This window comes from Salvia splendens, chromosome 2, assembly GCF_004379255.2.
Source record: "Salvia splendens isolate huo1 chromosome 2, SspV2, whole genome shotgun sequence".
Classification (NCBI taxonomy): domain Eukaryota; kingdom Viridiplantae; phylum Streptophyta; class Magnoliopsida; order Lamiales; family Lamiaceae; genus Salvia; species Salvia splendens.
Window position 1 is genome coordinate 11,051,586 of NC_056033.1, and position 24,033 is coordinate 11,075,618.

General features: G+C 35.1%; 3 protein-coding genes, 2 non-coding genes and 1 pseudogene across 5 annotated transcripts; 2 read left to right on the plus strand and 4 right to left on the minus strand.

Annotated features, from left to right (window-relative positions):
- Positions 1-1,661: 1,661 nt before the first annotated feature.
- LOC121766910 (GABA transporter 1-like) lies at positions 1,662-7,658 on the plus strand. Its single transcript, XM_042163141.1, has 7 exons — positions 1,662-1,931; positions 2,028-2,258; positions 5,756-5,853; positions 6,414-6,600; positions 6,686-6,816; positions 6,899-7,132; positions 7,215-7,658. The coding sequence occupies exons 1-7, from the start codon at positions 1,823-1,825 to the stop codon at positions 7,593-7,595; spliced, it is 1,371 nt and encodes a 456-aa protein (XP_042019075.1). The 5' UTR covers positions 1,662-1,822; the 3' UTR covers positions 7,596-7,658.
- Positions 7,659-8,278: 620 nt separating this feature from the next.
- LOC121793228 lies at positions 8,279-8,409 on the minus strand. The gene has a single exon (XR_006049064.1). It is a non-coding gene; the product is annotated as a small nucleolar RNA snoR83 (small nucleolar RNA).
- A 3,599-nt stretch (positions 8,410-12,008) lies between these two features.
- LOC121773561 lies at positions 12,009-12,964 on the plus strand (annotated as a pseudogene).
- A 4,812-nt stretch (positions 12,965-17,776) lies between these two features.
- LOC121773567 lies at positions 17,777-18,213 on the minus strand. The gene is made up of 2 exons (XM_042170456.1): positions 18,055-18,213; positions 17,777-17,992 (listed from the first exon to the last, which is right to left on the minus strand). The coding sequence occupies exons 1-2, from the start codon at positions 18,211-18,213 to the stop codon at positions 17,777-17,779; spliced, it is 375 nt and encodes a 124-aa protein (XP_042026390.1).
- Positions 18,214-18,384: 171 nt separating this feature from the next.
- TRNAG-UCC lies at positions 18,385-18,456 on the minus strand. The gene has a single exon. It is a non-coding gene; the product is annotated as a tRNA-Gly (tRNA).
- Positions 18,457-22,850: 4,394 nt separating this feature from the next.
- Positions 22,851-24,033, minus strand: LOC121769920 (senescence-specific cysteine protease SAG39-like). The gene is made up of 2 exons (XM_042166706.1): positions 23,586-24,033; positions 22,851-23,485 (listed from the first exon to the last, which is right to left on the minus strand). The coding sequence occupies exons 1-2, from the start codon at positions 24,022-24,024 to the stop codon at positions 22,896-22,898; spliced, it is 1,029 nt and encodes a 342-aa protein (XP_042022640.1). The 5' UTR covers positions 24,025-24,033; the 3' UTR covers positions 22,851-22,895.

The following is a 24,033-nucleotide window of genomic DNA, read 5'->3' on the forward strand; positions in this document are numbered from 1 at the left end:
TTTTCCGCAATTTACTTTTCAACAAAATCAATTGTGAGTCTGTGAGTTTGCCGACATGTATGTAGTGCATGATGGTGTGTTGACATGCAATTTGGTTGAGAAATTTGCTGCGTGAGTTGAACTCTCACAATGAGGCAACTGGAATCCAAATCGATAATAAATCAGCAATTGATTTAATGAAGAATCTGGTGTATAACGAGAGAAGTAAACATATAGACGCCCCTTTTTATTTCATTTGAGAACATGTCAAGAATGGAGATATGAATAAGTCATGCGGCGAAGGCGTGAACAAGCATCAAATATATTGTTGAAGGCTTTACCAACGGAATTGTTTTAACAACAAAATGAAGAAATTTTTGAAATAAACAAATCAGCGCTTAGTCTCTAGACCCGCCAGTGGATACCCTTCGTAATTACAAAAAAAAGTCAATACTATCATGTTATGATCTGGAGCTTAGATTGCCCACTGTGTATGGGTCGGATGAAAGAAAAGAATTTCATTTTGTTCTGACGTGCTAGTTGTCAAAGCACGACTTATGAAAAAAGAACAAAAAAAAACCGACAATATGTACGCATCAATAGTTGAGTACGAAAGGGGTTTGGTCATATAAGTAGAATTCTATCTCCACCTTATTATAAGTCTTTTTTTTTTCTAAAAATTTAACTCCTATATAAGGGAGGAAATTACAAATAAACTCATATACTATAAATATGAGAAAATTACAACTGATGTCAAGAAATTAAATTACAAATAAACTCTTATACTATAGATAGAAGGAAATTACAAAATACAAATAAACTCCTATACTATAGATAGGAGAAAATAAGGCTCGAAGTCGACACCTCATGCAATAATGTCTAAGCTCCTTGCTGCTAGGACAAAAGACTTTGAACCTCCACCATATTATAAGTGATAGTATTAGCAATTCCTTCTTCTTTATATATTATTTGCAAATGCAAATGCAAATGCAAATGCAAATAGACCGAGGCTTTCATGGAGTTTGTCGACTAATTTATTTGCTGCAGTGAGTCGAGGTTACAGGAATGGTACTTGACGTCACTTCTTCCATTACTAACCTTTCTCCTTTCCATGCATTGCATATTTGCATTATATAATAAAGAAACTTACATGTAGCCTCCGAATAAACTAGGCCTAAGCCCATGACTGAAGTGGGCTGGGGCGGACTGGTTTAATTTTATAAATCCAAACCCTGCCAGCCAAGATCCACTTGGTAAATGGGATAGGATTGGATGGCCTGAAGTGGAACTGTGCTGAACACACATTTATTTTAAAAATCATTATTAAAAATATTGTTAATAGAGAATATTAAACCTCATAAGAGAGAAAAATAATTATGAAATAGAAAGTTTATATTTAAATAATTATGAATTATTTATAGTAGTACTATCGTAATATAAATATAAGTTCAGATTTAATTACAATACCAAAACATGTACTCTAATAAATCAATAGTATTTCAATATTTGACCAATAAGAAGAAGACATGTGATGTGTACCTATCCCCACGTTTTCCTTGGGTCGGCAGGGTGATACTGAAAATAGAGGGAGCCTAGCTAGGGTTCGATTTATTCAATTTAAAATTAATTTCTATTTTATCTTAGATGTGTGACCCACAGTCCATAGTTACCGATGGAGGTGGTCTAACGAGGAAGACACAACGAAATTTCAGCGAATCCAAATTTTTACTAGTCAGAGTGATAACTCACTACTACTTAGTATTATGCAAACCAGAAACAATCGATTTTACCAAAAGCAAAGTAGTTGACCACACTCTGAATCAGAGCATAGGAAAAGCAACCCATGGGAGGTGTCCGACCAACTGCTGCAGAGGTTAATGACGGCATACCTCTCGCCGTCGCCGCCGAAAAGGAGGTAGACGCGGGTGCACAATTTGTTCTCAAATCCAGAGGTGATCAAACAAGTTTGTTCTCAATATTTTGCATTATTAGAGAATTATTAAGATTGTGGATTTGGTGATAGTTAAATTCAAATAAAATAATTGTAGGATCGTGGATACACTGCGGGTACCACTTGTCGACGTCAATCGTAGCTCCGACGTTGCTGAGCCTTCCATTTGCATTTGGTTCATTGGGATGGACGGCTGGGATTTTATGCCTGCTCATCGGAGCGATGGTAACATTCTACTCCTACACCTTGCTCTCTCGCGTGCTCGAACACAATGCTCAATTAGGCCACCGCCACATCCGCTTTCGCGATATGGCCAATCACATTTTAGGTACGGTACCTCTCTTTCTCTCTACAATCTTATCAAATTTTGTTTACTTCATTCCTTTAATTTTCAGCATAACCTAAGTATGATTATATATAAAGCTACACCATACAGTGTATATGAGTAGTTAACTTGTAAATCACATTAACTAATTCAGAGTGTTGATTGTAATACACATCTTAATAGTGTTACCGTGAACAACATCAGAATTTCCTAATTCAATTTTTATCAACAAATTAATACCAGGCTTACCTTTTTTATTTTTGGTCAATTTTATAGCTTACTTTCCTCATTAAAGCATTAATTACTTTATTTCACTCAAAGACTGGGCCCTTATAAGAAATGCTAATTTCAACGAGGCTTTGTTTTTGTACTACTTCCTTTCGTTCTGAACTAATTATTTCATTTTAACTAGGCATAGATTTTTAAAAATGTAAAAAAAATGAGTTATAAAAATTAGTGTAATGTTAATCATGTTTTTACATACTATCTTCTTCTTCTTGTTTTCATTTTGGACCAAGTTTCTGTCATTTGTTTTGGGAATTTGTGAAAATCTCTAATAGTTTACTCATCATAATTGATAATCGATCCTAACATATACGTATGCAGCATACACATAAGTCATAACGACTCTAATGCAAATGTAAGGACCAATTAAAATATTTATAAAGTGGAAAATAGAAGGCTGACCATTCCCATCTGTATGGAAAAATGGCCAGACAAATTTAAAATCAAATTGGTTACGTATCAAGTGGAAAATAGAAGGCTGACCATTCCCATCTGTATGGAAAAATGGCCAGACAAATTTAAAATCAAATTGGTTACGTATCAAGTGGAAAATAGAAGGCTGACCATTCCCATCTGTATGGAAATATGGCCAAACAAATTTAAAATCAAATTGGTTACTGACTTACTGATGATAGTGATATAGCTATGGATCTGAGTGAACTTTTATGAATTGGTGTCCAAATTAAGTGTCATAGAGCTGTGGACACTGATTCCAAGTTTTAGTTTATATAGTGCATTCCCATCCGATGTAATATTATAATTTCCAAGCATGGAGAGGGCTACATAAAATTAAAATGCAGTGAACAGAAATACTGTACTAGTTTTTTTCTTTTTGTTGAATGAGAGGTTTGGTTTATGGATTAAGCAACAGTAGAAGCACTTTAAGCTATTTCATTTTTTAAAGTTCAAATAGGAAGATATTATTGATATGAGAAGACACGTGGAGCTAGGATCTGTAGTCAGAGCCGTAAATTGATTATTTTAAAGATTTCAGTGCTATTCCAAAACTTGGACGTCACCCCATAAAATGGTCTATATGGATGTTTTAACCTTAGAGCATCCGCAGCGGTGGCGAAAGACGCCACCGCCGTCCGCGCCGTTGGCAAGGCGCAGGACCGCCGCCGCTGCAGCCGCGCCGCTGGCACGGCGCTGCTCGATGTATCGAGCACGTCCGTGCCAGCGGACGCACACGTGGCGCGCTCCCATTCGTCAACGGCATAGCCGTTGTGTTTAAACTTATTTTTATTTTTTTTTTTAAAAATCGGTATTTAATTATAAATAATGCTAAAAAATAAAAAAAAAATATTTTCCAAATCCCAAAAATATGGCCGTTTTTTTCCCGTTTTTTCTGAATTTTTTTGATTTTTTTTTATTTTTTTTTTCCCCAAAATCATCTATAAATACACACATTCATCATCCATTTATCACATCAAATCATCTCTCATTCATCTCTCATTCATAATTCTCATACAAACTATCAACACATTCATCCCCCACTCAAATTCTCAAATGGATTTCACCCATATTATGGCGGAAACGGAACGCGAAGAACAAGAATACTACGAACAACATCGTGCCGCTTACGAAGCATATGTCGCGGCGAATACCCCTGCTCCTCCTCCTCAACGAACCAGATCAAATCGACGGTACATCCATCGTGACCGGGAGGGAGCCCACGAAAGGCTCGTTGCCGACTACTTTGCCGACCAGCCGCGGTTTCCGGCAGATTACTTCAGGCGCCGTTTTCGCATGTCAAAGCGCTTGTTCATGCGAATTGTCAACACATTGTCCGCACGTGTTGAATACTTTCAAACAGGTGTAGATGCAGCCGGCCGGCAAAGTATCACGGCGTTGCAGAAGTGTACGTGTGCCATCCGACAACTCGCTACTGGGCAAACGGCCGACATGTTCGACGAGTATTTGCATATCGGTGAGTCCACTGGAATCCTATGTTTAAAGAATTTTTGCGAGGGCGTTCGTTCTGCTTTTGGGGATGAATTCCTTCGAGCACCCACCACTGATGATTGCCAACGGTTGCTTCGTCTTCACGAATCAGTCCATGGCTTTCCCGGAATGCTTGGCAGCATTGACTGCATGCATTGGAGGTGGAAGAATTGTCCGACTGCTTGGAGGGGGCAACACTTGAGCGGTCACAAAGGCGGCGGCCCAACGCTTATCCTTGAGGCGGTCGCCGACTACCGCCTATGGATTTGGCATGCATATTTCGGCGATCGACTTCACCATCAACGGAAATATATACCGCATGGGTTACTATCTCGCCGATGGTATCTACCCAAGGTGGTCGACGTTCGTGAAGACGCTCCACAACCCGCACGACCCGAGACGGGTTCTTTTTGCGCAGCGTCAAGAGTCAGCGCGGAAAGATGTCGAAAGAGCCTTCGGGGTCCTTCAAGCTCGATTCAACATTGTGAAGGCCCCGGCTCGGCTGTGGTACGTGAATAATATCGCCGACATCATGTTCACGTGTATTATATTACACAACATGATTATAGCCGACGAAGGGCCGAGGGCGGCTAGCTTCTACGACGAGGACGAAGCCGGAAGCTCAACAGCGAGGTCTCCCCTACGCCGAGGCGAGCATACGACGGTTGGCCAGAGGATCGAGACAAGACACACAATGCGCGATACTCGAATCCACAATCAACTACAAGAAGACCTAATCAACCACATGTGGGCGAAATTCGGCAACGAGTAGTGTCATTTTTAATTTTTAGGATTTTAATTATGTAATTTTTAATTTTTAGGATTTTAATTATGTAATTTTTAATTTTTAGGATTTTAATTATGCAATGTTTAATTTTATTTGTCATTTGTAATATTTATTGTGGGTTTTAAATGAATTTTAATATTATGGAAATGTTTTTGTGTAATTGAATTTTATATTAATTGTGCTCGTCCTTGCGGAAGAGCACAGTTGTGGGTGTTGTGCTCTTGCCAGAGAGCAGGCATGAATAGTACCGCCCGGGCCCACAACCGTGCCGCTGGCAAGAGCACGGTTGTGGATGCTCTTAACCTCACACTAATAAAAAAACCTTAACCTCACTAATAAGATCAATACGGAATTGCAGTTCGATTACTGAAACAGTGATAAAATATCAAAGCTGATCATCTGAATGGGAAGAAAAATTACTAGTATTTTTTTTGAAAATTTAAAACTAAATAGAATGATTATGATCGAGTTTGAGTGTTAACAGGAGCAAGGTGGGGTAAATATTGCGTGGGACCAATTCAATTCGTGGTTTGCTATGGTGTTGTAATTGGGTGCATACTTTTGGGAGGACAATGCATCAAGGTCAATCCCACTCTTCTATATATCCATATTTTTCAAATAATTAACGCATTAATTGAGAAAAGTCTAATAAAATATACCATAATACCACTTACCATCACGATAAATAATTTCGCACTCTCTAGCTATTTACTCCCTTATTTTCTGAGAATTGATTGATAAAATATTCGGCAAACATTTAATTTTCACTTTATGTTTGAGTTAGTTAGAGAATGGTGGAATATACTTTCAACCCTAGACTCGCAGTAAAGACGCTCTAGGGGCTTATTATATGGAGTAATATTCTTCTTTTAATTTCTATTTAAAATTTGCGTAATTATAAAAAAAATATGTTTATCCCTTAACAAATTAATACCTAGAACCATAATAGATATATAGTGCATTCCTATCCGATGTAATATAATAAAAAAATATGTTTATCCCTTTCCTAAGTTATGTAAAGTTGCATTGTGAACGAATAAAATAAATCTATATTAAATTACCATAAAAAACAAAATGCAAGAAGGCACATTCTCTATAGTGCACATAGGCTTTTTTGCAAGTAATAATCTTGTTTTATCCAGGCAATATACCTGTTGGCAAAACCCGAGGGAAACAACAAACTCTACGAATTTGTGATAATATTTGGTGGGCTAATGCTAATTTTAGCTCAAATCCCATCTTTTCATTCGTTGAGACATGTCAACTTGGTTTCTTTGGTACTATCCCTCACCTATAGTGCGTGCACCGCTGCTGCTTCTGTATACATTGGTGAGTGTTACTTTTACCCCTTACATTACAACATTCATTCACATCATTTTTTATTACTTAAGATTATTTGATCAAAATTTCCAAGGGACCTCATCTAAGGGACCAAGAAAAGACTACTCCTTAAACGGCAACGTCCAAACTCAAATTTTCGGTACCTTCAATGCAATGGCCATTATTGCAACCACATATGGCAATGGGATCATCCCAGAGATACAGGTTATAACTTATACATATAATCAAAGGACCGTGTTTGCTTAACGTTTATAAAAAATGAAATACCAGCGTGCAACATTTGTAGGCGACACTAGCGCCTCCGGTGACGGGGAAGATGTTCAAGGGGCTGTGCATTTGCTACGCAGTCGTATTGACAACTTTCTTCAGTGTTTCGATTTCTGGATATTGGGCATTTGGCAACCTAGCTCAAGGGCTAATTCTGAATAATTTCTTGGAGGATGGCAAACCGCTGCTGCCTAAATGGTTCATTTTGATGACCAATGCCTTCACAATTCTGCAGTTATCAGCTGTTGCTGTGGTAAGAAGTTAGAACACACACTCCTTAACATAGTTTGCACACACACATTTAAATAAGAAATTCTAAAGTTACATGCTTGCAGGTGTACTTGCAACCGACAAACGAGATTCTTGAACGAACATTGGCAGATGTGAAGAGGGGGGAGTTCTCTGGGCGCAACGTGGTTCCAAGGCTGATCTCGAGGTCGCTCTCAGTGGCCGTGGCAACCACCATCGGTGCAATGCTCCCGTTTTTTGGGGACATCAACGCACTCATTGGCGCGTTTGGCTTCATGCCGCTTGACTTTGTGCTTCCTTTTGTGTTGTTCAATGTAACGTTCAAACCATCGAAAAGGGGGGTTACGTTTTGGGTGAATACTGCCATTGCTGTTGTGTTCTCAGTAATAGGGGTTGTGGCGGCAGTGGCTGCAGTGAGGCAGATCATTCTTGATGCCAAAACATACCGATTGTTTGCCAATGTCTGATCAAATGTTTTCAGACTTGTGTTATCTATAGTGAGTGTTGCACATTGTTGCTACTCAGTTGTTATCGCGATTCAATTCATCGAAATGCATTTAACCAAGTCAAATAGAGAACACGTTATTCCCAATATTACTTGGCTTACAAATCAACACCAAGACAAATTGGTGATGTTTAGAAATTCTGACCAATCATGAAGACATTTTAATTCCTCTATTAGTACACTTCTCACTACCTGCTTAGTCTAGTTATAGTTGTTGAATACTCGAGAACCACGCAGTTAGAGACTTGTAATATTCCTCGAATTCTAGGTAGACCTCTAAGGTCAATCCAAGTTTCTAGGTAGATGCCCTGTTTTCAGTGAATTACAAAGTCTTTATAAATCTGGTAGCTGAAGTAGTACCTTTATCCATTTCAGTTGGTAGGTAGTTCGTTTAGGATAATTTTGCAAGATGGTCTTGAACCAATGTGTGTAGAGTTACCAAGCAACAGCGGATAAAGAATTTAGCTTTATATAAGCAAGAAAGATTGGAAAATAGGACTGCTGAATTGGTAGGGGTAAAAGAAGGTGCATACCAAGCAACAGCGGAAAAATTAAATATGTAAAAAAAAACGTCTCAATGTTTTTAAAATGGAAGTAGTTTTTTCAATTGACAAAATAACGCAAAACAAAGCGTACGAGTAAAAAAAATGTACGGCGAAGCTACTATTAAACGACGTCTTTGAAAAAGTAAAAGCGGCGTTATCAGCGAAACTCCCAGAACTTTAATCTTTGCCTCCCATGAATCAGATAAGAACCAAATCAAGCTTATCTGGGAGCATCCAAGAAATAATTGAAAACTAAAAGAAACAAATACAGTAGAAAATAAATCTTACTGATGGCGGTGGGAAGCGTCATTCTGAAAACCCTATATGCTGATACGCTTGGGCCCATAGATAACAAGCCCATTATTTGCGGCCACTACACAGCACACATCCAAAATGTTTGATCAAAGTTTCAAATTAGTAAAATGTTTCATCAAAGTTTCAAATTAGTATAAAACGTTTTAAGTTAGCATATATCATACAAAAAGTTTGATTAATATTTCAAATTAGTACATTCCATCAAATAACACTATCACCGTTAATTTTTTTTCTTATTTTTCATCTTTCACTCCACTCCAAATTATTTTTCTTATTTTTCATCCTTCACTGCACTCCAAACAATTCTTCGTCTCTTGAGTCTCTCTCTCTCTCCGACATATCTCTCTCTACAAGAAAATACATACTATTATACAATTTGTCCTTATATTTTCCACCTCTCTTTCTCCTCCTCTGTATATATACAGGAGTATAAAATAAATTAATACTCCTACACTCATATAATCTGTTATACATGTCGACCTATACATACATCCGTATATCGTACGTATATGTTGAGATGATAATTGTGGTTTGGAGTGTAGTGAAGGATGAAAAAAAAGAAAAATAATTTGGCGGAATGTACTAATTTGAAAAATAAGAAAAATAATTTGGCGGAGTGGAGTGAAGGATGAAAAATAAGAAAAAGTTAACGGTGTTAGTGTTATTTGACGTAATGTACTAATTTGAAACACTAATCAAACTTTTTGTATGATATATGCTAATTTAAAACTTTTTGTACTAATTTGAAACATTGATGAAACATTTTGTATGTGTGGTGTAATTATCCCCACAACTATTCGATTGCAATTTTAACAATTACTAGTGTACTAAAATTGTCATACTTTTTGGATTTTAGAAAATGTAACAAAAAATAAATTGAAAAAATAAATATAATAAAATATAAATAAAAAAGTAATTAAAAAATAATAAAGTATGAGTCATACTTTTATATATTAGTTTTATAATAAAGGTGACTAGGAATGAGTTAGTAGAGTGTTAGGTCCATTACTAGAAATAGTAGAGTTAAAAGTAAGTTTGACAAGTATTGACAGACGGACTAAAAAAGAAATTAGTGACAAGTAATAACGAACAGAGGGAGGGAGTATTATTATACAAAGTGTTTTTTAATGTCATCTCTAACCATTAATTTACATCAAACTCAAATTCATTTTTATATGTATGTCATACCAAAAAGTAATTTTACTCCAATCATTTTCATCGAACTTAACTTTTGCATCATTTTTCAGTGTATGCCTCATAAAATTGTTGTAGTATCTACAATACAACTCATATTTGGTATTATTTCATAGAAAAATACACAAATGAGTTTGAATTTGCGGTATAATTGAAAAAGTTTTCTACACCAAAAATAAGATATGAAATATAATTGAATGGTCTAAATACATGCACTCATTGTAATAATTAATCATATGATAGTACAAACAAATAAAATCACATTAGGATTTACAATGTCATGATAAATAATAGGGCAAATTGTTTGTAAATTCATAAACTTTCAAAATAGTTTGATTTTTTTTTAAGCTTGAACTTTAAATGATAAATAAAAAGTCATGAACTTTATCAGACTGTGTAAATTTCTCCTTCGACCCGACCGGATAGATTTCCAACACAAACTTATCTTAAGTGGCGCGTAAAAGGCGTGACTTGACAACTCCACTAATTCTAATTATTTCTCTTCTATCTTTGCAATCTCTGACCTCGGATTTATCACAAACATAAAAATAGCACAATGAAAACATACAAATCGAACTCCATAAATCGAATTCAGCATACAAATCGACATAAACATACAAATAGAATTCTATAAATCGATTCAGCATAAAAGTAGCATTAATTCCACAATTTGAATTGAACCGTAAATTTGTCATTTGTCAAGTCACGCCTTTAGGGCACTATGTAGGATAAGTTTGTATCAGAAATCTATCGGGTCATATCGGATGAGAAATTTACACAGTCCGGTAAGTTTATGACTTTTCATGCAACATTTAAAGTTTACGAGAAAAACCAAACTATTTTAAAAATTTATGACTTTATAGGCAATATGCCCTAATTAACGAGTATTATGAAGATAAAACATGGCTATTAAACCGGACCTAAATATATAACATAAGGAGAGAGATGCTACAAATACTAACATCACATAAAACATTAGTACTCCCTCCTTTCTAATAAAGATGACACATTTTTTTCTTTTTTGTTTGAATAAATCAAGATAACTTATTGCTAAAACTGAGAACACGTTTATCTCTATTTTATTATCTCTCTTATTTTACTCAATCTACTTAACACACAAAATGAAATTGTACAAGAGAAGCATACATCGGCATTTTGTATGATGATTAATGTATGTAATTAATTGAATAGATTGATAAATTTACACAAATAGTACGTCAGTTGTTCGAACAGAAGAACATTCCCAATTATCAAAATATTATCCTACACTAGTTTATGGCATATTGTTTTTCTTTTTTTATCTCGTCCACCGAGAGATGTCTCATTTCACTTATATTATATTTGGCAAGTGGACCATGCATTCTACTTGACTACTACCACTTATATTTTATTATAAAATTAATATATATAAAAGTAGGTTTCACATTTTATTAACTTTTTCTATGCATTTTACTTTATAAAGTCAAACAATATCATAACCCGTATCAATCAGATATGAGGCATTTAATCATGGACGAAAGAAATAGTAGAGATAATAGCCATTTTAAATCGTGAAATTTGATCAAATTCTAATCTGTCTCGTGAATTTTGAAATTAAAATATCACGAAATTAGCAATTTTTCTCAATAGTCTCATCCATGACAAAACAAAACAAAACCCTAAAATTAAGGCGCTGTAAAAGTTGTTGCTTTGATCCCAAGTTTTGACTTTGTAAAATCATTACAGTTATAAACTCTTCCGCGTTTGCCTGTATAACCAACCAATTCTTATCCATGTTTTTAAAGAGATTCATTTATTTTTGGCACAATATATATTTATATTTTCCCATTTATCAAATTAATCCTGGTCATTGTAGATAGAGATAATTTATATATTTATGAATGTACTATTATCTAGATTGCTTCCCGCGTTTACTCTCACATGAATTAAGTCATGCGTGCAAGCTATTTGTTGATAATCTCAACCCTCCACTATTTCTTTTTTCCCTCTTAACCGCTTTGATTCTCTTTAAGCTTCTCCTCATCAATCTGTGTCTCCACACACATATAAATATAACATCGCTTTCCCATCCCCCCTTTATCTAAATCTCTTGAAATTCTGTACTATCCTTCCCATCCACCAATATTTGCATGGATCTTGAACCTTTCTGTGTTCGAATTCTTCATATCATACGTATTTGTATGGTTAAAGTTTTAAACACCCAAATCACTATTTCGGCTTCCTCAATACATTATCAACTCAGATTTGATCTATTTGTAATATTTTCTTACTTAGCTTCCAAGCAACCAAAGTTTATTTACACTGTTGGATGATTGAAGATCATGGGAAGCCATCTGAGCAAGAAGCCAGATCAAGAAACCCAGTCATCATCATCAAACAATCTCCCCTTGTCGAGGGAGCTGAACTCGTACTCGGCCTCCTGCAGAGTGGACGCCGATTTACAGGCGTTCGACGAGTCTCTGCAGGCCCGAACAAACAACGTGATCAGCTCCCTCGCCGCAGCTCTCTCCCTTGATTCACTCCGACAAGTCACGGAATGACTCCTCAACATGAATCAGCAAGTGGTCAAAGTCATCCTAGACTGCAAGAAAGATATTTGGAGGAATCAAGACCTGTTCGATCTGGTGGAGGATTACTTGGACAACAGCCTCGATTTCTGCGCCGCCCGAGACAGCCAGCTCCTCATCCTCCTCGCCCTCAACCAGTTCGAGGAGGAACGCAACGACAACGACCATGGCGCGTATTCGAAAACGCTGGAGGAGTTGAAGAATTTCAGGGACGCAGGGGATCCCTTCACCGATGAATTCTTCCAAATGTTTCAATCCGTTTACCAGCAGCAGATGCACATGCTGGATAAGCTGCATAGCACGAAGCGTAAACTGGGCAAGAAGTTGAAATGCTTTAGCTCATGGAGGAGAGTCTCGGCCATAATATTCGCGGCGGTGCTGATATGCTCGGTGGTGGCGGCAGCGACGTCGATTCCTTTGGGGTCGATGGGGAAGTGGACAGACTCGCTGATGAAGGGGTACGAGAAGGTTCTGATGGGGCAGAAGGAGATGGTGAATGTGGGGACATTTGTGACCATTAAGGATTTGGACAGCATTCGCGTGCTGATAGACGGGTTGGAGATCTTGGGATAGAGGAGATTAAGAAGAAGGTGGATGTGTTGATGAAGAGTGTGGAGGAGTTGGGGGATAACTGCAGCCGCGATATTAGGAAGGCGAGGACTGTCATTGTGCAGAGGATCATCAAATCCCCGCCTCATTCATCAGATTAATCAATTACTTGGGATCCATATTTGATAATAATATTTTTCATTTTAGCAGTTGAAGTTTACTTGATCATAGATTATATAACTGATATGACTCATTCTTTTAATGTGATTCTTGATTTTAACATTATTAAGTTTGATTGGTTCTTAGCCAAGACTGAAGAGATGGAATAGTCAGTCTCTATATCTCCCCTTTTTGAGTTATTTTATTTGAAGTTTGATTAGCCTTTCAGGTTAACGTTCAGGGAAAGGCTGAAACAGCTTTTTATAATTCAGCACACACTCACTCAAGTATACATAGAGAGTGACTATTTCCTGTGTAGTTCTATGCTTGAATCATCAACTATGAGCACCTTGAAATCTCCAACATTGGATCTACTTCTGCCAAGCTCAACTGCAATGGCTTTGAGAAATCCGAATCTCAAACAGTCAAACCTCATGCCCTCACAGTTTTTGTCATGGTATATATGCTTTCAATTTTGTCTTATTTTTTCCACTCCAGTTTAATCTTGTGTCCAACATTGTTTGTATCCATTTCTGCAGTCTTACACCATTAATTTGTGTGTGTGTGTGTGTGTGAAAACTGATATACATTCTTATGAATCGGCTGTGCACCTTAGGAAAACTGGAAAAGTTTGTGTGAAGGATTAAAGTGTCGAGGATTTGGACTTGGGGGCTACACACTTTAGCTATGGTGTGGTTGGTGAGCATTTTGAGGTACATTCTCTCACCAATCTGTTACCATTTTTGTTTTTTTTTTCAAATGCAAAAGGCTCGATGTTTCTATCTTGCGTGTTATATATGTAAAGAAATTTGGTTGGTGAGCATAATGAATTTATTTTCCAGAATATGAAGGTGGTGGTGTAATATTTTAGGTGACAAAATATGCATTGTTGGAGACTATAAAGGAAGCAGTGCCTAAAATGTGCTTGGTCAAAAGCTTACAATCAGTTGGTTGCTGCCATCAAGTTAGAAATGAAGCCCCTCTCTTCAAAATTGGATTTACTATTTATAAATTTTATAATCAATATAATTACTATGAATAAATTATTAGTACTTATATATGCGCTATATGATGTAATCAATTGCTAATTAATTAGTAATTTAAAATTAAGATTAATTTTTAATTATTAAATTAAGAGATCTAGTGGTTGATATAATATTAATTGGATTATATATTAAAATTAAATAATTATTAAATAAAATTAAAGAGTATTAATGTCAATTCTCTCTTATTAAAATTATTTCAAAACTTTAAATTTACGTTACTCTCTCGATTTAAATTATTTCGTTCAGATGATGAAATTTGATGATTTTTTATTTCAGTTTTCGTATATGTTGATAATCAGATTTTTATCAACAAATACATAAAAAATTTTCAATATAATGCATGTAAAATCTCAATAAAACTGTGTTGATATTTTCGTGTACTTGTGTTGATATTTGTAATACACTATGTTGATATAAAAAAACACGAAAATTATGATATCATAATAGAACGACGATCTTATCCTTTTGTTGATATTGTATCTATTATTTATTAAAATTCATAAAATTTAATCTTATCTACTTATTTTAAAATCTAAGGATGAAGATTTGGTCTTGATTTTAGATTATATAAGAGGACCATATCATTTGGTTTGTTATTATTTAACATTAAATGTCTAACCTTGATTCTATTATTGATCCGATCAGATGGAATATATTCTAGAGTTTTATATGATTCTTGTTTAGTTTCATTTGTATTTAACTATTGTTAAATCCTCTAAATTCTGTCCAACATCGACTTGGTGAAGATCCCATCTAATCTATATAAGTGTGGATAACCCTCCCCCTTATGAGGCCTTTTAAGGGGTGAGTGGCCCATTTCTAATATGGTATCAGAGCGGGCCCAAGTCGATGATGGTTTTCTCTTTATCTCTTATCTATCTCACGAGTGGAAGACCGATGTCCTTTCCGGCCCACATCGATGATGGTTTCTCTTGCATTGCCTACCCACGTGATGGAAGACCGATGTCCTTTCCGGCCCACACGTGAGGGGGCGTGTTAAATCCTCTAAATTCTGTCCCACATCGACTTGGTGAAGATCTCATCTAATCTATATAAGTGTGGATAACCCTCCCCCTTATGAGGCCTTTTAAGGGGTGAGTGGCCTATTTCTAATAACTATATTTGGGCCAAACAAGGCCTTATTATAATATTTATGTTAGGTGATTTTATCTTGAAAATGTGCATGAAGCTTACTCCAATTATATGATTATTAAATAGTCTGGGAGTAGAGGGCTACTGGTCTCATTTTCTATTTTGGATACTACGAATACCAATTAGATACAGAAAGTCGTCATCCCTTGAAATAAAAAAAGGTCACTTTACATTATTAAATGTCATCTTTTATAACAAAAAGATATTAACCTAGTAATTATCAATCTAAAAAATTGATTTAACTATAAATCTTGTCTTCATAATCAAGACAAAATGTCAAAACATGTCCCCACCCTCCATCATTTTGAGCCTTAATATTTGTTAAATCAGGGGTAGGGCTGGGGAAAAATACCGAAATACCGAAATACCGGCCTTATCGTACCGAAAAAATATCGAAAATACCGAATTTTTGGTATATCGTGACTTTCGGTATGGTATGATACCTTACCGAAAATTTTCAGTAAGGTAACGGTATGGATTTTCAAATACCGCGGTATACCGCTGCATACCGAAATTCGGTATATACCGTAAATTAAGGTATATACCGTAAACTAAGGTATATACCACAAAAATATAAACACAATTATATATAAAATATATTTTATATATTTTTAAATTATAAAATCTAATGTGAAATATAAATATAATTATGAATAAATTATATTTAATTTATTTTTAAAATTATAAAATATAAATAATATTCTAAAAACTCTAATTTTCTATTTTAATTGATGTTGAAAGTCAGGTATACCGAACTTCGGTATGGTATACCGAAAATGAGGTACGGTATCGGTATGGAAATTCGTCATACCGAAAATAAGGTATACCGAAGTTCGGTATACCGAAAACTTTGGTAAGGTAAAGGTATGATTTTTTTGCATACCGTATTTACGGTAATGTATACGGTACGGTGGTTTCGGTAAGGTATACCGTACCTACCCACCCCTAATTAGGAGTATGGTTTCTATCTTGAACCTCCGTAATCTTATTAACGTTTGAAAATAATTATCGTCTAAATTAAATAAATTATAATCTTATTAACGTTTGAAAATAATTTATCGTCTAAATTGAATAAATTATACTCCTTCTATCCCATAAGAATATGCATTCATTACTTTTTACCACGTTCCCACAAGAATATGCATTTTTCTATTTTAAAAACTATTTTCCCTCTATTAAGGTGAGACCAATTTTCCACTAACACTACAGCAATTATTTTTCTTTCTATCTCTCTCTGACTCTCTTTTATTTTATTAATTGTGCATTAAAAAACTCGTGTCTATCCCAAAGTGCATATTCTTGTGAGACGGAGAGAATTAGAAATTGGATTTTAAACATAATATTTACTTGTAATATTCTCTTTGTAGGGGAGTGATCAATTGCTAACTCACTCTCTAGTTGCTAACTACAACTAATATAAGATCATAGGATTTTAGAAATCTAGTGGTCTAAAATTTACCACGTGTAATTTTCATTTTTATTAATTAAATAGAAAAAGATAAAAAACTAACAAATTAAGGTTTTGAATGAAAATGTCAATATAGTATTTTGAAAATATCAACACAATGCTTTGAGAATGTCAACACATTGCTTATGTCAGCACATTGTTTTAAGAATGACATTCTACATGTATTATATTGATATATTTTATATACTATGTTGACATTTGTTGTTGTACGAAAAAATTGAAAATTTTTGAAATTTTTTTCAAATTTTGACATCGGAATATATGCAAGTGAGATTTCGTTAGAATCTTTATGAAATTATCTTTAATTTGATATATGTTGTGCGAAAAATAATTTAAATCGAGAAAGTTATATACGTTTTAAAGTTATGTGATATTTTTTAAAAGTTAGTTACAACTAATTTGTTGTAAATTGACCTTGATACCCTTATTGACGTTTTTTGTTGATCGTATTAACATTTCACGACTAATGATCTAAACCCTTGATTTGAATATCTAAGAACTATTATTTAATTATAATTAGCAATTAAGTATTGAGTTAGTAATATAACACTCTCCTGTCTTTATATGTCACATAAATGAAAAAGTTAATTTACCTGATATTGATTTAAACTAATATTAGGAGATGATTCCTATGTGTAAAATAATGTTTTCCATTTCTGTCTACATTTTCCATTGACCAATAAGCTTGCATAAGGCAAATAAATTACTTACCTTCGACACAATTAGTATTGTTGAAACTTGAAGCTCATACCAATTCGAGTTTAATTTGAATGATTTCATTTCTATGAAAAAGCTTGAATATTTCATTTGCGAAAAATGTAATAACACGATTACAATAATAATAATAATAGTACATGTAACTGCACTTAATTTATGTCACGAAATGTTCGTTGAATATTCTTTGAATATTCATAATTTGACCACATAAATCATGTATTTACAGCATAGATATTTTCGAAGATCATGAAATAGATAACAATTTTAAAACAGAAAGTCTGGCAACTTCTTCAACAAGAAAAACTCGAAGTAGTCAAGATCATAGCAAGAATGATCAATCCATCCTTGATATCGAAATAAAGTAATTTACAAAATTCGTAAAATAAGAAACAACTCCATTAATTACCATAAACTTTGCCCCAATTAACATTTCAATCTTCAACTATTGCACTAAGCTTGGCAACAAACTTGCGTTGGCCGGCGCCGCCCCCATCGCCACCAAGGAGCGGCATCTCCTTCTCACAAAACAACGCCGCCGGCTGAGCCAGCTTGGACCAGCAACAACAGCAGTATCTAATAATCCGATCATCATCATTAGTTGCCAGAGCTAAGCTCGCCTTCAAGGCCAGCGCCGCCATGTCCTCCGCCTACAGGCGCACGTTCTGCCACGCCAGCGGAAGCTCGAAGTAGATCACCCGGGCTGCAGCACCTCGTCGCCGCCCATCGCCGCCGGGAACTCGCCGAATTCCATCTCGTCGGAGCTACATATGAAGCAATCGGAATCCTGCGGCAGCAAAGCGAATTCATGGAGTTGGCCGGAGAGGAGGATTAGTTTGCTGTGCCTGTGAGAGTGGATCTTGACTCGCATGATCTGTAATTTCCCATTAATTTGGAAACAAGGGAATAAGGAATTTGGATTATTTTACTTGTAAAACACACAATCACATATATATTTGTTTTTTGTGCAAACATACGATAACGATTAGAACTAACTAGATAAATAAATAAAATAACATAAATTAAAAATAAAACGTAAAAATGCGTTTGCCGGGAGTCGAACCCGGGTCTATTGCTTGGAAGGCAATTATCCTAACCGTTGGACTACAAACGCTGATGATGTAAGATTGTAATTAATTGGATATGACTGATGGTACTTTAAAATAAATTCTTGTGCTGTAATGCATCGTGAATCCTTCATTATAGGAGTATGCAATTGCGTTAAATATTTGATATAGTGCTCATTATTACAACCACAATTCCAAAATAAAATCCACAATTTACCTTTCTGCTACATCCAAGATAATTTTCACAGATAACTGTAGTTTACGAATTAGTCCAAAGTCATTGTCCTAGTAGCAAAGAGCTTAGACATTATTGTATAAGGTGCTGAGTTCTAGCTCCTCTTGACATCAGTTGTAATTTCCTCATTTCTATAGGAGTTTATTTATAATTTCCTTCTTCATATAGGAGTTTTGATTAAAAAAACAAAAAAAATGTAGTTTAAGAATTAGGTTTGTTTAATTAACTAATAAAAAGATGCTATGTTCTCCCAATTTAACCATCTTCACATGTAATGGAGGATTGGAACGTCCACGAACCACGTGGCGCAAGCATGGGAATGTCTTGATTAAATTCAAACACCCCAATATGATATTTTTGAGTTGCCATTCATACACCGGATCACATTAATTACTTAGATGAAAGTCATAATTGACGACGAATCTATTTATTATACATATATTTAAGGGCTGACGATGACATGAATAAATTATAAATAAGAATTCAGCCGGGCTTGATTCTGAATAAAGGCAGTTTGAGTGTCATATAGAGAATGGTTAATTGTTTGTGCGTGTACCCACGAATTTGATTCCTCTTCTGATTTGATCACAATTAACGGTCGCATTAATTCATAACAAAATTGTGGCTCTTGTTTATAATTACTTTATAGTATCGGATTAATGGACCATTCACAACGGCTGTTCATCAATCATCATAATTAATTACCCTACCTCATGCCGGTAGCAGATTCTAATTTTAGATTTAAAGATGCCAAAAATAATTACATAATAAACAGAAAAAAGTAGAGACGAGCCGGTGACCAAAAATTCTCTCTTTAATTTGTTCGGCTGCGTTGTCTGGGTTAGAAGTTTTTTCTTGTAAAAAATGTTATACTCTATAGCTTTATTACATTGGGCCATGTAATAAAAGAAAATAAAGATCATAAACTAACACAATCCATCACTGTAGATGCGTTTTTGGGTATGAAATGTTTAGTGATTTGAATGAGGAGAGAATAGAACTTCTCATTCAAAGTGAAGCATTCCATTTCGATATACCATTTTATCGCGTGTTGCTTAGTGTGTTAAGTACGCCGTTTAAGATAGAATAAGGAAATGATTCAACTATTATAAAATCACCGAAATGAATATGATTCAACTATATATGATGAATTATGTGGAATAAATACACCCTCTATCCTATATTTTTTTGTGTTGCTGATTTGAATTGACCAATTTTTATTTAAAAAATCCTAAAATCTTACTTTGAAAAGTGTATTTAGATTGATAAATATAATTTGAAATGAATTGATTCTGATTATATATTTTATATTTTTAGACTAATACTCCATATTCTCATTTCTGCAATCTTACCAATCGTTTAAGAAATTCAAAAAAAGTAAATTGGTACTCCATAAACTCTCCATAGTTTAATAGTAGTCACTCCAGATCATGAATTCTCCATCACCCAAAGCTAAAAGTTTGGCTTCGTCACCGTGTCCAATAATATTTCGTCTGAAAGAGGAGAATCAAGCGAAACTGTTAGTGTAGTTTGGATGACCTTGATATAAGGTTGTGGCTAATAAACGTTGACCTTGATAGGAGCATAGTTTAAATAGTAAAATTGAAAAGGCACGCATTAATTAATTCGCCGAGAAGAGGATACCAATATCAAATTATAAACCTTCTCTTCTTTATTTGGATTAGCTTTTGTTTGGTATATATTTTGGAAATTACTATTGTTTAATTTTAAGTTGGTATTTTAAATTCATGATTTTGAAAATATATACACTATTTATGTGCATTTCATGACAAAATTGATTCTTGATTACATTTCTTTTGGCACGGTTATTCTTTTTGTTTTTACGATTTTTTATCTATAAGTCGACGTCACTTTACATGATTTCTCCAAATGCACTATCTCATTCATAAAGTTGAAATACGTACAGAAACAGAATATTAGGTAAATTTTGGTTTTATTGCGATAATATAAGGAAATTCATATCATATTGTTTTGAAAGCAGTCAAATGCATATTAATTGATTTTTGATATTACAGAGATTTAATTTACTCCATATCAAAATTTTGAACTAATATGCTAATTATGTTATTAATGTAAATATGTTATGCTTGAAGTTAAATTATTCAAAATAAGTATTCTTCTTAACCTCCATAATTATAATACTCCTAAGTCTTAACTGAATAAAGAAAATTCACACACGCAAACGAAACATTTTCCTAAACTTATGCCTGAATTTAGAAAATTAAAGGACAATTTGATTCTAATTTCTAATCAGCTTAGTAACTCAATAAATCCAAAAAAGGGAAAAACAAATATATATGTTATGACATAATAGAGTAATTGTGTAATCAAGATAAACACAAACGTAAATAAGACATAGATTTACGTGGTTCGCCAATTGGCTACATCCACAGAATGGGAACGGAGAACAAATTTTATTCAGAGTGTTTTAAGATTATGACTATAGATTTCAGATTGGATCTAAGATCATAGAATTATGTGCTCTACTCCCATATAAATAAGCACACATGGGATCCTATCCTAACAAACTAGGCTCTGATACCACTTGTTAGGATCGTCGACTGCAACATTAGTTTGATATTGTCCGCTTTGGATCAAGCCCGCACGGATTTGTTTTTGGGTCACTCCCAAAAGACCTCAAACTAATTGGGGTTGGATAGGAATTATGTACACCTTCCAACTTCCCTCATACTCCCGATGTGGGATGGGTTTGTACTCAGCAAACCTCCCTCTCAAACCGAGACAACATCGATACACATTACGGGCCCGACTCAGACTTGTCAGGATCGCCGGCCCCACTCGAACATGGGTCTCTCAGACCAGACCATACACCAACCTGACTCTGATACTAGTTTGTTATGACAGAATAGAGTAATTGTGTAATCAAGATAAACAGAAACGTAAAGAAGACACATATTTATATGGTTCGCCAATTGGCTACATCCACGAGCAGGAACGGAGAACAAATTTTATTAAGAGTGTTTTCAGATTACGGCTACAGATTTCAGATTGGATCTAAGATCACAAAATTATGTGCTCTACTCCCATATAAATAGGCACACATGTGATCCTATCCTAATTCGAAAATATAATCCTATCCCAATTAAGAAACATGATGATTTGAATAGATTCAAGACATCCTATGAATATCAACTTCGAAAATGAGTCTAGTAAGGCATAAAGGTGTCCAAGCTCTTTGGCTTTCTACTTCCACAGCATGCTAGCTAATACATGCAGAAGAAAATAGAGAATAACCAATTGCTTAAGCAACGAATCCCCAATCACTGAAAAGGTGATGGCATGGCCCTCGTGGCATCAAATACTAGAAATTATAGTAGTATAATTCAAAAATATTTTTCCATTACCTCCCTCATGGCCCACAAAGCGACCTTGAATATATTTTAGTTTTAAACAATAAGATTGCATTCACTTTGGTTGCAAGGGATAATGAGAGATAAGAAGATTCTCACTCTATAATTAAATTTCTTCATTTCTTCTAATGCTTATCTATGAAAAATAATTTCATTTGTTATTGGAGTAAAAATGAGTAGTAAGAAATGGCGGAATTCCTTTTATCGATAACGAATTAATATGATGAAATAAGAAAGGAATTTTCATCCAATTTAGTTATTGGAAGTTATTTTCATAATCAATTGTATAAAGCTTCTCGTCCGACTAATTGTAATTATATATTTATATTGGTGAACTATATGATCTCTCTCAATCAGTCATGCCAATCAATCTATACGCCTTGAGGACTGAGAATGTTAATAAATAAGTGTAACGAACAACAAGTTTTGATAGTAAAAGAACAAAAAAATATTTATAGTAATGAACAACGTCATTTTTGTGTGCTAACTACGCATAGTTTTAATATGTTGATGGCTACATACTGTGACCATCAAGATGATTAATGTTAATTCTCAAAACATTCAACGATTTGCAATTTGTAAATGAAGTGTTGAAGCTCAATTCCAATGATGATCCAATATAAGTAGATGAGTATCTTAATGTAATGATGATCCAATAGTTAGATATGAAGATTGTGCTTAGTAGTAATATAGAGTATTTGGCTAATCTAAGATATTCTTGGATAAATTCCATCAACTAAAATTTGGATAAGAGACTTGTTCGATCACAATTGTAATTCTTGGAAAGGAGGTAATATACATATATTAACATATGAATCCATATACACATGACTTTTATAATGAGCTTGCACAAACTTGTTCAAGCAGTTGGATAAGAAGCTTCCATGGCAATGCCACAAAGGCCTTCTGCCGCTCCAACATCCCTCTGCATTCTAATGTATCCATCCTCGCCCCAGCTTGTGCCCCATGAGTTTTTCACAATCCAATACTTGGTGCCATCACTATCCACCCCATACCCAACTGCAGTCACACCATGGTCTAGTTCGGTCCCACACTCTCCGGTGAAGACTCCACTCGAGTAGAACTGGAAGTCTGATCCACTAGCATCAATGGCCACAGATACCGGTTGATTCACCACTGCTTTCAGAAGCGCTGATTCCCTGTTGGATGGCACATCCTCGTACCCGCTGATCTTGGCCGCATCAGATGATTCCTTCTTCGAGTTGCAAGTGCCATCGACTCCTTGGTAAGGGTAGTTGGATTCTGTTGTGAGGCCTTTGTTGCTAATGATATACTGAAACGCATCGTCCATTAATCCACCATTGCAGCCTTGATCTTCACTCGTGTCGCAGTCAACAAGTTGTTGTTCTGATAGAGAAACAAGTTTCCCTGTCTTAATTTGGTTGATTCCTTCCGTGGCTGCAACTGCTGAAAATGCCCAGCAACATCCTGCATTTTGGTTTAAACATCAAAAATGCAAACTACTAATAATGATTGAATGAATTAGAAATAAAATGTGAGAGTTATATATATATATATATATATATACCACATTGGCCTTGATCCTTAACAGCAGTAACAGCTCCTTTCTTCCTCCAGTCTATGCTTGTCGGTGGCGCACTCACATTTGCATACCTAAACGACGAAGAAGCCTTAGACGGCTTTAAAGGAGAAACCATCTTGTATCCATTTCTAGATGCTTGAAATTCAGCATTGGTGAGATCAGCAAATCTGTTAACAGCAAGCTTGTAAGGCCTTGAAGCTGCTTCGTTAAAGGACTCGATGTACTCAACGTTCTCCTTGAAGATATTGAATCTCTTCACCTTCTCCGCCTCATCTTTGTACACACGTCCGTTCTCCACCATCCATTTCTCATGCCTCTCGATCATCGATGCATGAGGGGCCGTTCTCGCTGCAGCTAGAGAAGCGCAGAGCTGTAGCAGCACAAATGATGAAGTGAGAAGCTTCCAAGAATGTGCGAGGGCCATTTCTTGAAA

What these genes read in the sequence shown, in the direction of transcription:
- LOC121773567 (XM_042170456.1), bottom strand. Translation starts at nt 18,213, where the DNA reads ATGCGAGTCAAGATCCACTCTCACAGGCACAGCAAACTAATCCTCCTC. An exon ending in CGGCGATGGGCGGCGACGAG is followed by an intron (nt 17,993 to 18,054) that starts GTGCTGCAGCCC and finishes GTGCGCCTGTAG; the next exon opens with GCGGAGGACATGGCGGCGCT.
- LOC121766910 (XM_042163141.1), top strand. Translation starts at nt 1,823, where the DNA reads ATGGGAGGTGTCCGACCAACTGCTGCAGAGGTTAATGACGGCATACCT. An exon ending in ATTTGTTCTCAAATCCAGAG is followed by an intron (nt 1,932 to 2,027) that starts GTGATCAAACAA and finishes AAATAATTGTAG; the next exon opens with GATCGTGGATACACTGCGGG. An exon ending in TGGGAGGACAATGCATCAAG is followed by an intron (nt 5,854 to 6,413) that starts GTCAATCCCACT and finishes TGTTTTATCCAG; the next exon opens with GCAATATACCTGTTGGCAAA.
- LOC121769920 (XM_042166706.1), bottom strand. Translation starts at nt 24,024, where the DNA reads ATGGCCCTCGCACATTCTTGGAAGCTTCTCACTTCATCATTTGTGCTG. An exon ending in TAAGGATCAAGGCCAATGTG is followed by an intron (nt 23,486 to 23,585) that starts GTATATATATAT and finishes ACCAAAATGCAG; the next exon opens with GATGTTGCTGGGCATTTTCA.